This window comes from Aphelocoma coerulescens, chromosome 14 (genome assembly GCF_041296385.1).
Source record: "Aphelocoma coerulescens isolate FSJ_1873_10779 chromosome 14, UR_Acoe_1.0, whole genome shotgun sequence".
Classification (NCBI taxonomy): Eukaryota; Metazoa; Chordata; class Aves; order Passeriformes; family Corvidae; genus Aphelocoma; species Aphelocoma coerulescens.
This window is the reverse complement of record NC_091028.1, coordinates 11790236-11805934: the sequence shown is the minus strand read 5'-3', so window position 1 is coordinate 11805934 and position 15699 is coordinate 11790236. Positions and strand designations below refer to the sequence as shown.

The 15699-nt window shown below is 41.7% G+C and overlaps 1 protein-coding gene across 3 annotated transcripts in view; it reads left to right on the top strand.

Annotated features, from left to right (window-relative positions):
• SDK1 (sidekick cell adhesion molecule 1) overlaps positions 1-15699 on the top strand; it is a 387842-nt gene that overhangs the window by 234530 nt on the left and 137613 nt on the right. For all 3 annotated transcript variants that reach the window (XM_069030219.1, XM_069030218.1, XM_069030220.1), the window contains 4 exons: positions 8355-8438; positions 13559-13753; positions 14950-15066; positions 15317-15484. In XM_069030219.1, the coding sequence (XP_068886320.1) occupies positions 8355-8438; positions 13559-13753; positions 14950-15066; positions 15317-15484 (564 nt within the window). The remainder of the gene's footprint in view (positions 1-8354; positions 8439-13558; positions 13754-14949; positions 15067-15316; positions 15485-15699) is intronic.

Here is a 15699-nt window from a genome sequence, read left to right as displayed (position 1 = left end):
ATTAATTCAGCTGTTCTTCCCTGCTAATATAAATTCATCAAATAGATTTTTTTAAACACTGCTGTAATTGTGAATCCCCTCTGAAACGATACCTTTAATGGGAATTTTGAGAAATACAGTACTAAAATCCTTAATGGACAGCTTCCCTATCCTGGCTTTTAGGTGCATTAAATCCTGATTAACTCCTGGCTTGCTTACCTCTAGTTTTCATATGTCAAGTGCCTGTATTTTTGAAAGAAGGCTTTTAGGAGCACTCCTGTGCCTCGTGTGCTGCAAGTGCCAGTCGGAGGCCAAGGACGTTCTGCAGGCACAGAGCACTGCTGAGGCAACAGGACGGGGAAGGAAATGCCATTAAAGCAGCTCTGTTTGCTGGACCTTCAATTCCCAGGGAAACTTTGGAATTAACACTTTAAAAGGGGATATTGCTGCCCTTTCCTTGCCTGTTTCCACGACCACCACCTCTCCAAGTGCTGCTTGTAGGGAGGAGGTTGGAATTTGGAAATGGTGGTTCCTGGCATGTTGTGATCTGATGAAATTCTGCCTGTTAGCAGAGTGCACACAGCGTGGAGTGGTTTAGGACTTTTAGGACTTTTAGGCTAAAATAGGTGTTTTAGACTAGGGACACTGAGATGTTTTTAGCCAGAGCTGACTGTGTAAAGTCAAGCTTTTATCTGCAGGTCTGGGGGAGGTCATAGCCCTGGCAATGCCACCAGTCCCGGTGTTTCTCAGGGTTCAGGCCCGTGCACTCCCGGAGCTTTGCAGAGGGAATGCAGCCCACAATTCTCTACATCTTTAAGCCTTCTGAAAATGCAGTTTTAAAGACTGCTGTATGATCTGTACTCTGCTAAAGCAATTTGTAGTAGTTGCTGTTAAGTGAGAAAGCAACTCTTCCCTCTGCAGAGCTCCATTCCAGATTCATCTGTAGCACTGTGTGTCTGTTATATTTAGTACCTGCTGGACAAAATTTGGTTCCAGTCTTTTTCCTTGCCCTCTGTTTCTTAGAGTTATTACCTTACCTTTAAGGAGCAGAGATGGATTTCACTTATTTATAGGTTTTGTTGAAACTCTTCCTTATTCATAAGATTTTATTGTAGCTGGTTTGCCTTTGTTGCTATGATGTCAGATCCAGCCTAATGCAGTACTTAAAGCAGCCTCTTGGTTAATGTGAAAGATTCTTAAATACAGTTATCATAAAACTGAAAAATAATCACTGGGGAATCATATTAAACTAGCAGTGCTTTAGTAGCTTACCTACTCTCTTATTTTTAAATGTGTTATTTATTTCTTATCCAGTTTTAGGAGGCTGTCAGGGAATGAAGTTATGAAAAGGTCTGTAGATAAGAACAAGCAGATGAAAGAAAGCAGAAACAAATTGGTTACCAATTACTTTTATTTCCTTCTGATGGAACACGACACTTCAGATGCAGGTGTTTACTCAATGTGTCAGCAAAGCCTGATAGATTTCTTTATTTATGAGTTTCTTGAGCTGCAAGATGGATCTCTAATTCTAAACAGGGAGCCAAATCAAAGGATTAGTATTTAATGCATAACTTATATTCAGCTTTAGAATTCTTGGATGGATCTGGCTGTCGTTTAATTAGTCAAGGGACAGGTTCTAGAGGAAAGTGCAGACAAGATTCAAACCTTAGGCTTTCTGCAGTGTATCTCTCCTAGTCCGTGGGGGCAGTACTTAGAGAGAATCAGGAATGCTTGTCCATTTGCATGCATAAAATATTTGTAGTGTGTGTGTGTGTAGATTGGGAGCTGATAATGAGCTGTACTTCTTGGGAGAATAACACAGTGTGGATTTAATGAGGGGTCTTGACTAACAGAAAAAGGAAATTGTCTTAAAAGAAGAGGTTTGTTTTCAAAATGGGAGAAATCAAATGCAGGCCCTCAGTAGCATGGCTGTGAGAGCTTCTGTGGATCAATAGAGAAAAATATTTTGCTGTCAACAGGTGGAGTAGGGGTAGCAATAAAAAGATGCATCAAAGATGTCACAAGCACTGAGTTAATCAAAGCTTTTTTCCAAATATATCGGTCTTTGACTTTCCCAGCAAAGAGAAGCAGCACAATTTGAGTGTGGCTCTGATGGTGACTAGAGCTCTATTAGAAGGTAGTGAAACTTAGTACGAAGGCATCTGCTCAACAAATTATTATTTGTGACCTACAGTATTATCTCAGAAGTTTTTCTGGATGTTTCTGAGTGTACATCTCTGTAAATTAAAATCACAATAATATTCGAAAAGCCTGAATCTCCAGTATATTAGAGTAGTACTGCATAAACAAGAAGAAAATCCTCTAGTTGTGTGCTGCTGCAATTTTCTTCTGAATGTGGCAAAGAGCTCCCTGACGTCTTCATATTGTTCCAGGAAAGATAAACTGAGGTGGTTCCAAACCTCGGTTTTATTAGCTGCAGTTGTTATAAATTTTTAAAGGGTATCATGTTCCTCGCTTGGCAGAGTAACAGTTTGGGAAAGATTTGTTGCAGATTAGATAAGAGCACATTTGTTTTATCACTAACAGTTTGAAGATTAAGTAATTTAAAGAGTCTTCCCATGAACAAACCAATTTGAAAGCTGAGATAATCTTAAATTCTTTTGCTCCACTTCTGCAAGTTTTGTTAGTGACAAATGGCAATAGTCATTTCTTAAGTGACTGTTCTACAGGAAATTATGAATTTTAGGAGCTTAAGAAAATGGGGGGAAAAAAACTCTTCCACTGAAATCCAAACTTCTCTTTAAATTAAATGTAGTCAGAAAGTAAAACCTGAACAAAATGAGGAGAAAAACAGAAGGGCGTGGCATGATGAGGGGTTGTGCAGAACTGAGGGTTGAAGCCTTGTTAGTCTGTCCAAAGGAATATAAAGGAATAAAACAGAGTTAGAGTACAGGGCTTCCCTTCTTCTGGATCATTTTTGTGCTCAGAGAACTACATTAAAAGAGAGTTCAGCTCTGTGGGACCATGGGATTCAGGAACACATCGGGAAAATTCCAGTGTTGGCATGAAGGGCCCATCTGGCTTGGCTCTAATGTGGACTGTGGGGCTGTTTCTCCCTCCCTGTTCTCCAGTAGTGTCCAGATGCTGAAGAGTCTTCCTTGTGCGCTGTGGCTGCTCAGGAGTTTGCATTGAGTGTGTATAGAACTGTCAGAGCAGAAGTTATTTCCTTCTGTAGCTATGAGCACCTCAGTGCCTCGTGCTCAGACCACTGGAAACAGCAGCTCTTGTGGCTCCAGCTTAGACACTTTGAAACCCTGCAGATGCTGTCTTTGAAAGCAGTGGAAAGAATTTTTCATGTGTGGCGCTAAGAGAAGATCCTGATGACTGTGTTCATCTACTGTGTAAGAAAATAATAAGTTTTCAGGGAAACTATAATACGAAATGTCTTCGGACTCGCCTAATCACAGTTTGGGCTCAAAGGAAAGAAATATTGACAGCTTTTGATTTGTAAAGCCTCAGAGATTCTGAGACTGGCACAGACTTGCTGCCTTGGGCCCAAATGCAACAGGACCTATCCCAGAGGGAAGTAGTGAGACTTCTGGGCAGCCCAGCTCTGTCTCTGACATTCCTGAGAAGTTCTTCCTCCTTTCAGCCCTGCAGACAGGACCTGTGTTCCCCAGGCTGTTATTTCAGAACACACAGGCTGCAGCTCGCAGTAGGGGTAGTAGCAAGAAACCACACAGATCTTTTCATCTCTCTCTGTTTTAACCTGATACTCATGCAAAGAAAATTCCTGCTCCGAGGAGCCTGCTGTACCTGCATCCACAATGGGGCTTCTCTCCCAGCATGGTCAGTCTGATCTCCTGTCTGCAGCTGCAGACTTTGTACCTACAAGGGGCTGTCAAGCTTCCAGTTCCTCTTCCTTTAGAAGATATCCACCAAATAAATTAGTTTATGGTAATGCTGGAGGAACGCTTCCATGTTGAAGGCTTGATTTTCCTCTTAAATATGCAGGCCTGAATTTCTGAGAGATGCAGGAATTTCAGCTTCGGAGGAGCCCCTGGGGCTTTCTCTGTTCTTTCTGACTTTCATGTGTGTATCTAGGATTAGGTCACACATCTCCAATGCAGCTTGAAGGGTATGTAATGGATGCTGACTGCTATCTTTTGAATGTTAAAATCAGTGACCATGTAACTCTGCACAGGAAAGTTAGAACAGGATCAAGTTGTGTAGGCTCCCAAGGGCTTTTCTGAGACACATCTTTCTGGTGATACCTGGAGTGCAAAAAACCCCCCAAAGCCTCAACAACTATTAAAAGCATGTATTTATATTCAAATACTCTTTTCCCCCCTTGCCTGTACTTGACATTTTAGTGAAGATCAGTCGAACACCAATACAATATCTGAACAATGCAGTATCTGTTTCTTTCAGCCTAATGTGAGCTGTGGCCCCTCTCGTTGCCACATGCCACAACGCCAGCAGGGTGAACTTGGAGTATTGGGTCCTTTCCTCTTCTAACTGTTGTGATTCTATAATTGCCAAAAAATTGAAATGTTTGACCTGATACTGACAGATTACTGTCATGCCTGAAAATTGCTGTGTGTGAGGACTTGTGTCTGGCATGTTACAGACTTTGGAAGACATTATAATTTTGCCACATGTATTAAATTTCAGTACATGATTATTGCCTACAACAATAAATGTTAAATTCATACTTTGTGATTCAAGCCAAGCCTTATAAATATGCAGTGGCATCATATATACAGCCAGCCAGAATGCCCCCTCAGAATGCCATCTGACCCCTATAAATAGTGCTGCATTTTTATGGCTGCTTTCTGACAGTCATTCATCAGGTGCTGTGTAACCTACATTCAGATACTCTGAATTTCTCCCTTGCAGTTAATGCTGGGCACTCAGGCCCTCGGGCACAAAACCTGGTGTGCGGATGACATATCTGACACCTCTGAAAAGTGAGGAGCTGAGGTTTCAGTTGTCTAGCACCTGTAACTGGAGCTGTTTCCTCCACAGCCTGAGTTCTGTTGAATCCACAGGACCTTTAGAGCATCCATCCTGCTGGTGAATGGCACATGGATATGCAAAAGCTGCACGATTGTGTGGAAATTTTAAACTTCTTTACTTGGAGGGTGACAGAGCACTGGGAAGAGGCTGTCCAAAGAGGTTGTAGAGTGTCATTTTCAGGAGATGTTAAAACCCACCTGCAGCCTGCCCTGGATGAACCAGCTTTAGGAGGGGGGGTTGGTCTGGATGACCTCCATGGGTCACTTCCAACCCCACCCATTCTGTGGTTCTGTGTGAAATCACTCTTTTATTTGCCTCAAAACCCTAGGGGTATCCCTACACCAAAAGTTCTGTGATTCCCTCATTCCTTGCACCACCGAGGCTAATTTTCCACATATGTTAGGATTGCCACAGCACTGTTGTCCATGTGCTATTCTGGATCTTCCAGAAATCCCTTATGAATTAGCCTTTTCATCCCACCCAGGCTTGTCTCAATCTCTAGTCAGTACAGGCCATAAATCACAGAGTAGCTCCTGGAAGGTTTTCTCTATCAGTGCTTATCTTTCAAGAATGGGATCTAACTCATCTGTGGGCAGCTGTTGTCTCTGTGTCAGGTGTAGTATTTGGCAGAGCTTCCAGCTGCTGGAGTGGCTGTGAGAACAGAGTTCCAGCAGGCTTTAGTCTAGGGGAAAAGGTGAGTCTGGGCTTCAAGACTGGAAATCAAATCTTTTGGCACCAAAAGTCCTCTGGGATCTGCCTCTGGCCTTTAGATTGCATCTTTCTGCTGCTCCTGCTCTTTTTCTGTCTTGTCTGCTTCTGTTTCTCCCTGCTTCTTTCAGAAAAAGCTGATGTGAGTCTTCCTTTTATACCATCACATCCCGTTTGCTAAGTGACAGTTGTCACTGACTTCAGGTTCTTTGTCACGTAATTCATTGCTTGATACCTGCTCACCTAAGCACCCCTTAACGTCAGAAGTTTCTTTCAAGGTGACATAACAGCCTGTGTGGGATTTAAAGGATGGAGCACAGGTTGCAGGTTAGGATTTTGGGAGGGACAGAGGGAAAGACGGCTGTGTAAATATGCCACGTGTAACTGCAGGAACTGTGCAGCAGCAGCACATAAACAGAGGTCATGGAACCACGAGCATCTTTGAGGTCACACAAAGTGCTTTGCAGCCAGACTGAAGGCCCACAGTGAAGATAAATCTGCAAATTTATCACTGGTGTGTGAGTATGTTGCTGATCCAGGAGAAAGTTTGAGACCTGGTGGCTGAAGGTTGCCAAGTTTAGAGATTGGCCCATTAAGGGCAGAATCCTTTATAAAAGGAAAGGTGCAGTCAGGAGCTCCCTAAGCAGAAGATAAACTTTGAACCTCACTGACTGAAGAGACACTCACAGAAGAAGCCCAGACTTAGAAGGGAATGTCTGGATTTGGGAGTATGTGTCTGGATGCTCTCTTGGCCCAGTGCTGCTTTGTCCTCACCCCACGATCACATCAAATTGCCACTGAGTGAAAGACTCAAATTTTATTCTGAGAGATGGACGTGTGGACACTGACCTGTGTGGCCACAGACTGGACACATAGATAAGGACAGGAGGCTGAAAGTTTGGAAATTAAAAAGTTAACATCCTGAGAAATGGACTGCAAGGAAAACATCAGGCAGGCTTTGGAGGATGGCATGAGAGGAAGGAGTGTGCTCGGAGTGAAAACATGGACTTAGATGAATTGCAGAGGACTCAGCAACTTAGCTGATCAAACATGTCAAAGTGTGTGCCATCAGTGAATTTCAATTAAATGTTCAGCTTTTCAATTTGTTGTTGAGATTAACGCATGAGATCATATGCAATAAATCACAGCTTATTATGCATGTTTATTAATAGCTTTATATTTAGGCAGTGAGGATCAATAATGTTAATACATGTATATTATTAGAATATAATAAATCAGGTAGCTTGTTTTTATTGGTTTTGCTGGGTAAACAACTATTCCAGGCTGTTTGCAACCTCCCCTCCTCCCCTGCATGGCGTGCTGAAGACTAATATTGATTGGCTTTATTTGGAATGAATACAGAATTGTAATATCCATTGGTGCTCAAATGAGACCCCAGTTCTGTACACCCAAGCAAGTATTTTATTGTAGTGAGAGGGAAGAAGTGCTGGGAAAGGGGAGTTTCTGTTCTGACCTGGTGCCTCCTGATGTCACCCCTGTGCAGTGACAGCCACACTTGCAATGCTGCAGGTAGCAACAAGATTTTGCAGGATAAATTTATATGATTTTGATTTTACTTACTAAAATGCTGATGCCCTAGCAATAATATAACAACAAGTCTTTTTTTCCAGACATGTTTGGTGAAGAGTTTTAAGAGCAGGTCAGCTCAGCTGACCTTGGATCTTGTAGCTTCCCACGTATTTTAAAACATACTCAATTTCCTTAAAATGGAAATAAAATAACCCTGTTTCATAAGCTACTTACCTTGCCTTTTCTGTGTTTTCTAAAACTTACCAATGAGTTTGGTTATGCTATAAGAGAACTGTATTTGTAATCAAGTAAAGTCCTTCTAAAAACAGTACTCAGATGATAATTGCATTGAACAGACTATGACAGTCTTTAGTTACCATGATAATAACTGCAACCTTAGTGCCTCTGGGACTTTGACATGATGCTCTTCAATTTTATGCTGCATAGAAGAAGGAGTTACATGCCAGCAAACTCTGCAATTTCTGCAGTCTGGTCTTTGTTTAATTAAACATCTAATATCTTTTCTTTAGCCCTAATGATAAAGTGGGGATTTTTATGATTATTACTATAACTTCAATTAAAGCATTAAATCTGTTTGCTTTCACAAAATAAAACAGTTGAGAGGAATTTCTTTTAATTATGCTGCACTTGTCCTCTGATGTCGACTCTCTGACACGCTATGGCACTTTATTTGAGGTGCTTCATGCCTTGCTGAGGTGAAATGCACTTTAGATACTGAAGCAAACTATCCTATAAAATGCTACATTGCAAATATAAACCTTTACAAACCTCTTGGGAGGGTCTTTCTAAGCAAAGAATTAATATGTTCCATGATTCAGTCCTATAAAATGAAAAGTAGCCCCTGCTCTGAGTATCAATTTGCAGTGCAAACCCCTAAATCTTTACCTTCCATTGACTCAGCTCTGGAATTCATACTCAGCATAGCAAAGCTTTTTTTTTTTTATGATGCTTTTACTACAAAAAAAAACAACCCATCTCCAAATAGACAAACCTTGGACAAACTAAACTGTTTGTAACCCCCTATATCAAATACTTGTGGAGAGATTCTGTGGTGGATATTTTTTTTAATCAGCACCTGTTTTCCATTTTGCTGTGGCTTTGCTTGCTGACTTTTGTTTGCTTTCCCCATCCTCAAGAACCTCCATATTTTACGGCTGAACCCCAGAACGTGATTTTGGCTGAGGTGGAGAAGGACGTGGACATCCTGTGCCAGGCCATGGGTGAGTCTGCAAAAGTGTTCCAACCTGGATTGATGGCATGTCCATGTCCAGTCTTGAAGACATCATCATATACAAACCATCTTTGTAAGCTTTTAATGTCTAGAAGTGTCTGTGTTATTGCTGATTATCACAGGTCCCATATGAAAGGAAGAGGGGTGGCCTTTCCCCTTGGAGAGTTGAGCAGTTCTTGTAATTTAGTTTAGTTTGGAATAATGCTGGCATGTTGATGTTTATCTGTGGGGAGCACAAGTCCTGCTACTGTCACTCTGGGATCCTGCCTGTGCTTCAGAGTTGTCACTAGACAAGAGATTTGAAAATCTTGAGCCAGAAAATGGACTGAGGGAAAAGCATGGTTATGGAACCCATTACTTGCAATGCAAACAGTCATTATTTTCAACAGTTCCATTGCCCTCTCTTCTAAAACTAAGAGAACTTTTATACTGAATAGAAATGTCAGTAACTCTGACATCTGAATGTAGTAATGAAATCTGCAGGAGAACTTATATAAGTGGTTTATAGTTGGCAGGTGGTTTGTTTTTGTAAAAGGCTTCAGTGTCTACAATTCCACCTAACTAAAATGATGTTTCAAGTAGAGTTGCACAGAAATGCAATCACCACCTATTTCAGCACTCTGGTAAGGCAGGAGACATTGTCATGATATTTAGAGCAGGTTTCTCACAGTCACCAAATTTCTACGTGACTGTGGCAAGGGACTGAACATTTTTTTCTCAATTTCCCTGGTGCTGAATTTAAGAAGCGACACACATAAAATGCCATGAAATCCTTAGGGGAAAAGAGATCACATCCTTGATTTAAAAAGCACCCAGACCTAACTAGCAGCTTACTTGTATGGTGTCTTTCTCTAAATCAGAGCCAATGAAGATGTTTTTACTGCATGATTATGTTATTGCCAATATGATTCAAGCATTTTTCTCCCTGTTTTATGTAGGAAGGAGTCAGCACTGCTATTCTAGAAGGAATCTTTGCAAACTGTGATAAGAAAGTGTGTGTTAAGAGTGCTCTGCTGATTTGGAATTTCAGAAGCCTATGATGAGATTTCTTACAAAAAGCTCTTATGGAAATGAAGCTATGAGATGATAAGAGACAATGTCTTCTTATTAATTAATAGCTCTTTAAGCAAAACACAGCAGGACCTGCTGTCAGTGGAGTTCCCCAGGAACCAGTCTGCTGTCTCAAATGTTTTTCATGGATTAAAAAAAAAAAACCAACAAGACAACCCAACCCAAAACCTGGAGGAATCAGGGAGACCTGAGTTTGACTTCAGCTCTTCCTTTACCCTAACTCTTGCTTTGAGCAGTTTAGTTCCCAAGAGGGTTGATGGGGCACTCATAACCATTCTCAGTGGAGATATGGGAACCCTTTTTAGACAAAACTAATTATTTCTGCTCAGCTCTTGTAGTGCACATCTGATTTGCTGATGCATGTGGTGGAGAAGCATGAGAACCTCTTTCCTTGTGGATTATTTTGCTGAGTATCTATAACACAGACTTACAAGGGGCAGGACATAGAGGAGTTTTGATCCATTATTACACAAATCTGGCAATTGCCAGCACTTAAAGATGGTAAATGAAGGTTGCTGCCTCCCTGCTCTGAGCTGAGAGAATGAAGCACTGGGGAAACTTCAGAGCTGCCCTCTACCTTTGCTATAAAAGGAAGACAGATTGTATTTCCCCCAGGCCCATCAGGTTCTGTGCACAAAGCCCATTTGCCAAGACTTCGTGCACTATGAATGTGTGAGAGACAGATTAATTTCACAGTATAAGCAGAGATTAACTGTAAATAAAATTGCAGCTTGCACCGACCAGCTCCCTGCTCCCTGTAATGGAGTTTCAGTGTATCAGGCCACAGGAACCAGGCTCTGCTGTTTATCTTCCAGCAGTGGCTGATGCACCCTGAATGTTCAATGGGTTCCCTTTAAATGCTCTTTCTTATTTTGCTTGTGGAAAGTTTAGAGCTGCAGGCAGTGGTGGTGGTGTCTGGGGAGTGCAGTTAATTGGACTTCAGTTCTACCTGTTCAGAGAAGTAGATGGAAGAGGTGCTTTGGGGATTCCCCAGTAGCTCACTGGGATCTAGAGGAGGCGCTAAAAAATAAATAACAAAGATGACACAGTGAATATCCTGAGCCTTTCATCGAGGTTCTTAAGTTAAATTTGGCAGAGAGTCAAGCAGCTGTTTCACAGATGGAGGAGCTGAGCCTCGGGTTCTGTAAGTTATTTGCCCAAGGTTACAGAAGAAGTGGCAAAGCCAGAACCAGCATCTCTGTTTCCTGCCTTCCCTTCCTCCCCCTGACACTAGATTAATTTGTCTGTGAAAAATGAATAGTGCTGCACACAACTGAGAAAGAAGGTTATTTTATTTATTATTGCCAGTCCTTTAGGCCACTCTCACCTCTCGAGCTGCAGGGTCAGGCTGATACTGCTTGGAAAGGTAGAGTGCAAAAGGTCTATAAGGTGTGTTCTCTTCATAATTTTTTCACCAGTTGTTTAGAGAAGAAAAGAAGCAAAATTCCTTTGGGGGTGTGTGGAGAGGAAAGGTTGTGGGGTGAGTAGAAGAGGAAGAGAAGAAAAGCTGGGTTTTAACCATTTTTACAACGAAACAGGTAGCAAAGTTAGAAGAGAGCATGTGTACAACTTGGCAGACAAATCTCTCTGGGAAGATCAGTAAAGCCCAAATGAATGCTGCTGACAGGCGTCAGAGTGCTCAGATAAGATCCTATTATTCAGACTCATAACTTTGAGTGGAGGAAGATACCCGTAACTGAAAAGTAGAGAAATAGAGATGGTAATATTCAGTTTGTCAGCTGAGTTGGTGATAGGAAGGTGTATCTCACAGTGATTATAGGATTAGAAGGTTTGCCAATACTGTTAGTAGAATGGGATTTATGGAATGACACCAGTGTTAAAGGTTTGAGTGTTCTGAATGCAGGATTTCATTATTTCCTCGGTGCCTATCAAGTCTAATGTGTGGGAAAATGGAGTTGCTATTATTTAAACTTGAAATCATTTCCAGGCTTCTCAGCATCAAGAGAACTATTCCATTTTGCATCATCTGTTTCTTCATTACTCAGTGATAATTTGTATTTGCCCAGGAGGATTTTCAAGAGATGAATAACACTCTCACCGAGAATTGTGAACATTGAAATTTACGCTAATTCTGTATATGGGCTGTTGTATGAAATTTAAATTATGCCTATTGCAAGCTCCTACACCACGTCTATTCTCTATCAGACAATGTACTCTACATAGTGGGTTTCTTCCTGAGATGATTATCTGCATTATGAGTACATTTTATTTTATCAGCTGAACAAAAGCATCAGAGGTGATTGAAGTAAATGATATGTGTTTATAAAAGTAAAAACAGCAATTGAATGTTGTTTTTTAGTCATTTCCATACATTGTTTGTACATTCTTTCCAGAGTTAATACAGCTTTTGTCTGTATAAAGAGAATAAGTACACTGAGAGAAGATATGAATGGAGGTATAACACAGTAGTATTTAATTTTGGGAGTTTTAAAATTATAATGATGATTATATAGATCTTCCCATGGCACTTTAGCTCTCAGAACATCAAGTGACTGCCAGCATTGCAGTGAAATTCATTGTCTGCAGATGCTCAGTTCATCAGTGACATCCCATCCTCCGTGCTTCGGTGACACTGTTTTTTTCTATTTGGGCAGATTTCACTCAGCAATGAATTTAAGTTTGTGGTCTCTTACCTTATTACAAGAGGTTGTGTAGGTCTGAAGTTTTCAGTGAAATGTGTTCAAAAACACCCCGAGTGCTGTGTCCAGTTCTGGGCCCTCGGTTCAGGAAGGACATTGAGGGGCTGGAGCGTGTCCAGGGAAGGGTCTGAAGTGTAAATCCTGTGAAGAGCAGCTGAGGGAGCTGGTGGGGCTCAGCCTGGAGAAAAGGAGGATCAGGGGGGACCTTCTTGCTCTCCACAACTCCCTGAGGTGAGGTTGTAGTGAGATGGGGGTCAGGCTCTGCTCCCAGGGAACAACGGGCAGGATGAAAGGAAATGGTCTTAAGCTGTGCCAGGGGAGGGTCAAGTTGGACACCAGGAAGAATTTCTTCCCAGAAAGGGTGATCAGACATTGGAGAGGTGCTCAGGAAGGGGATGATCTTGGAGGTCTTTTCCAATCTTAATTACTCAGTGATTTTCTAATCACATAATAAAATACCTGCCTCACTTCTGATCTCTGCAGAGACCCCCCAGCATTTGATCCAGTAGGGATTTCTGGGACGTCAAGATAAAACATTGTCTGATATGAGCAGTGGGATGAGAACAGCTGTCTGAGACTGTTCTAGGCCCCTGACATCTCTTGAGGAAAAGAGAATCCTACATTATTTGTGTATAATAAATTTACAGCCACTTCATCCCAGCTGACAGGGACATGACAGCAACAAAAATATGTGTGAAATAACTGTGTCAGGGTTTGTGGAACATGCACATGAAAGAAAACAGGAATAAATGGGACTGTAAGTTTTATCTAGGCTAGGAATTTTATTTCACTTTATGCCTGCTTTTTTCAAACAACAGGTGAAGCTTGAGACTGAATAAAAACAATAATAATTTAAAGCTATCCCATTGTTGGCAACATGTTGCTTTTACATTGGCTCAAACCAAGCTGCTAAATTGGGACTCAAGTACAGCCTTGTGAGCACTTCATTTTTCATGTGTAATTTGCCATTTCCTTTGTATTTTAGCTATCTTAGCTACAGTAGCACAGAGGAATGTTATTTGGGATGGAACGGTCTTACAGAGTGGCTGTATTGCCACACTGCTGCTGTTTAAGGAGCATGATTCTGGCTTTCCACTTGAAATTGCTTCAAATCCTATTTTGTAGTAGCATGAAATATGATTGGGTGAAGAAAGTAATTCGATAACATGTTTTCTCAACATTCCTCCTTCAGTGTTTGCTGGCTTTATTCCCTTGTGTCCTGTAGTGTGTTATTACCATTGATAATGTGAGATGCAGCCTTCATTTATTAAAGCAGCTTGGAAAAAATATAAATAATTGGCGTGGAAAGCTGGGAAAACAGGGATGTGACCATGACAGTGCTTTGCAAAGACTAATAGCGATTTATTTGTTGGAATAGGTGTTCCCATCCCCACCCTGGTGTGGTACAAGGACTCAGTTCCCCTGAGCAGGCTGGAGAACCCCCGGTACAAGGTGCTGCTGAGCGGGGGGCTGCGGATCCACGCGCTGCGGCCCCAGGACGCCGGCATCTTCCAGTGCTTCGCCAGCAACCAAGCTGGGGAGATCCAGACCTACACCTACCTGGATGTGACCAGTGAGTGAGGAGTGGTGGCACGGGGTGCAGGAGGTGTCATCCCTGAAGGTGACCCCACACCCATCACATTTGTCTGAGCTGCTGTAGTTTGACCCACAGAACCCTGATTTCTAGTCAAGTGTAGCTGCCCCGGCTGTAAGGAAACCCAAAAATGCCCCTGTGGCCTCAACACAATCTGCTGAAGCCTGTGGAAAAGCTCTCCATGACATCAGGAGAGGTTGAAGTGAGCTCACCTATTCCACACAGCAAAAAAGAGATCTTAGTGAAAAGGAAAAAAAAAAAAAGAAAGATTAATTGTGAAGTACTTTTATCTTTCTTTCCTATTTCCACTCTAATATAATTCTATCCTGAAGTTGAGCTACTGCTTCATGATTGTGCATGCTATCATTTTATATGCCTTTGTCCCCAACTGCATTTAGTTGGGGAAAAGAAAGAAAGTTCAAGTTAAATGTCTTTTTTGGCCGAAAAGTCAGATTAAATGGTTTTGTTAATGAAGTGCATGCTTCTCTGTGGAAGAATTACAAATCCTAGTAGTCTCTTTTAAAAGTGATTATTAACAGTCATTTCTGTAATATTAAACTTCTCTTCAGGAAGCTGATTTTTAGCCCAAGAGCAGTTTGCACATACCAACCTGAATTCCTACTGGCCTCAGAAAATAAATCAGCCCCAGTTCAATATAGATCTAGGAAACTGCAGGAAAAAAACTGCAATAAAATGCAACTAGGGGAAAATAAGAGAGAAAGAAACTTAGAAAATATCTTGGATAAGGCTCAGGTTCTAAATTCTTTTGGCTGACATTTAAGTTTCAAAGTTAATGCCTTTCTCAAGTTGCCTTTCATCCTAAAGGACTCTGTTATGAAGATGAAGGAAAATAGTTTTGTTTATCTAGATTTCTCAAGTTCCCCCCAAACACTCATTTTGAGCTTTATCTTCCTTTCTCTTTAACCCATCTTACTTGTACAGGTACAAGCACTGATAGATTTTTATTTTCTGTGTAGGTAATAAACAGGATTAGACAATTCCTGGGAGATGAATAAGAAAAGGTTACAGTCACTGCTGAAAGGTTTTCATGTCTTATGGTCATGTCCTTCTCCATGATCAGCTCTATAAAAGTGGATGCAAAGTAGTCCATGATAATAGTTAAAGGATCTTTCTGAGAGCTGATGCACTGAGCGTGTTTGAATTTTTTATTCTAGACATCAAACCAGCCTTTATCCAGCCCCCAGAGGACACCACAGTCACCGAGGGCATGACTGCAGTGCTGACCTGCGAAGTCTCAGGGGCTCCCCGACCTGCCATCTCCTGGAAGAAAGGTAGCCATTTATTAACGTGTAGAAGAGCTGTAATCCACATTTTCCTCTCCATTCCCGTTGCTGAGTTCCTGTAGATCCATTCAGAGCCTCCTTCCCCCTTCCCCTATCCCATGAGCAGCGGGTTTGCTGTGGGGCCGTTGCGAGCAGGTGCCCGGGCAGGATGTAACATTTTGGAAGAGCTGGAATTGCAGTGCCTGATCCCTGAGCCCACCTGACACTAATCATGCTGCCTCCCCCTCGTGTGTTTCAGGAGAGCAGATCTTAGCCAGTGGCTCGGTGCAGATTCCTCGCTTCGTTCTCCTCGAGTCTGGAGGACTCCAGATAACGCCCGTGTTCCTGCAGGATGCTGGCAATTACACTTGCTGTGCAGCCAACTCTGAAGGAGCTCTGAATGCTTTTGTGATGCTGACAGTGTGGAGTAAGGATAATGCTTTGTTTAAAGTCTAACTTTAATCAAGTATTAATCAGTTTTTGTTGTGCGCTCAGGAAATTTTCATAAGTAATTATGCTTTTCTCGTTAATAGAGGTACTTGTATGATTTAATAGGAATAATGTGTCTATTTTAGGAAGCCTATCACAAATACCCTTTTTGTTTGGAAAATTATGCATATAAATCTCTATTTTGTGAAAGGA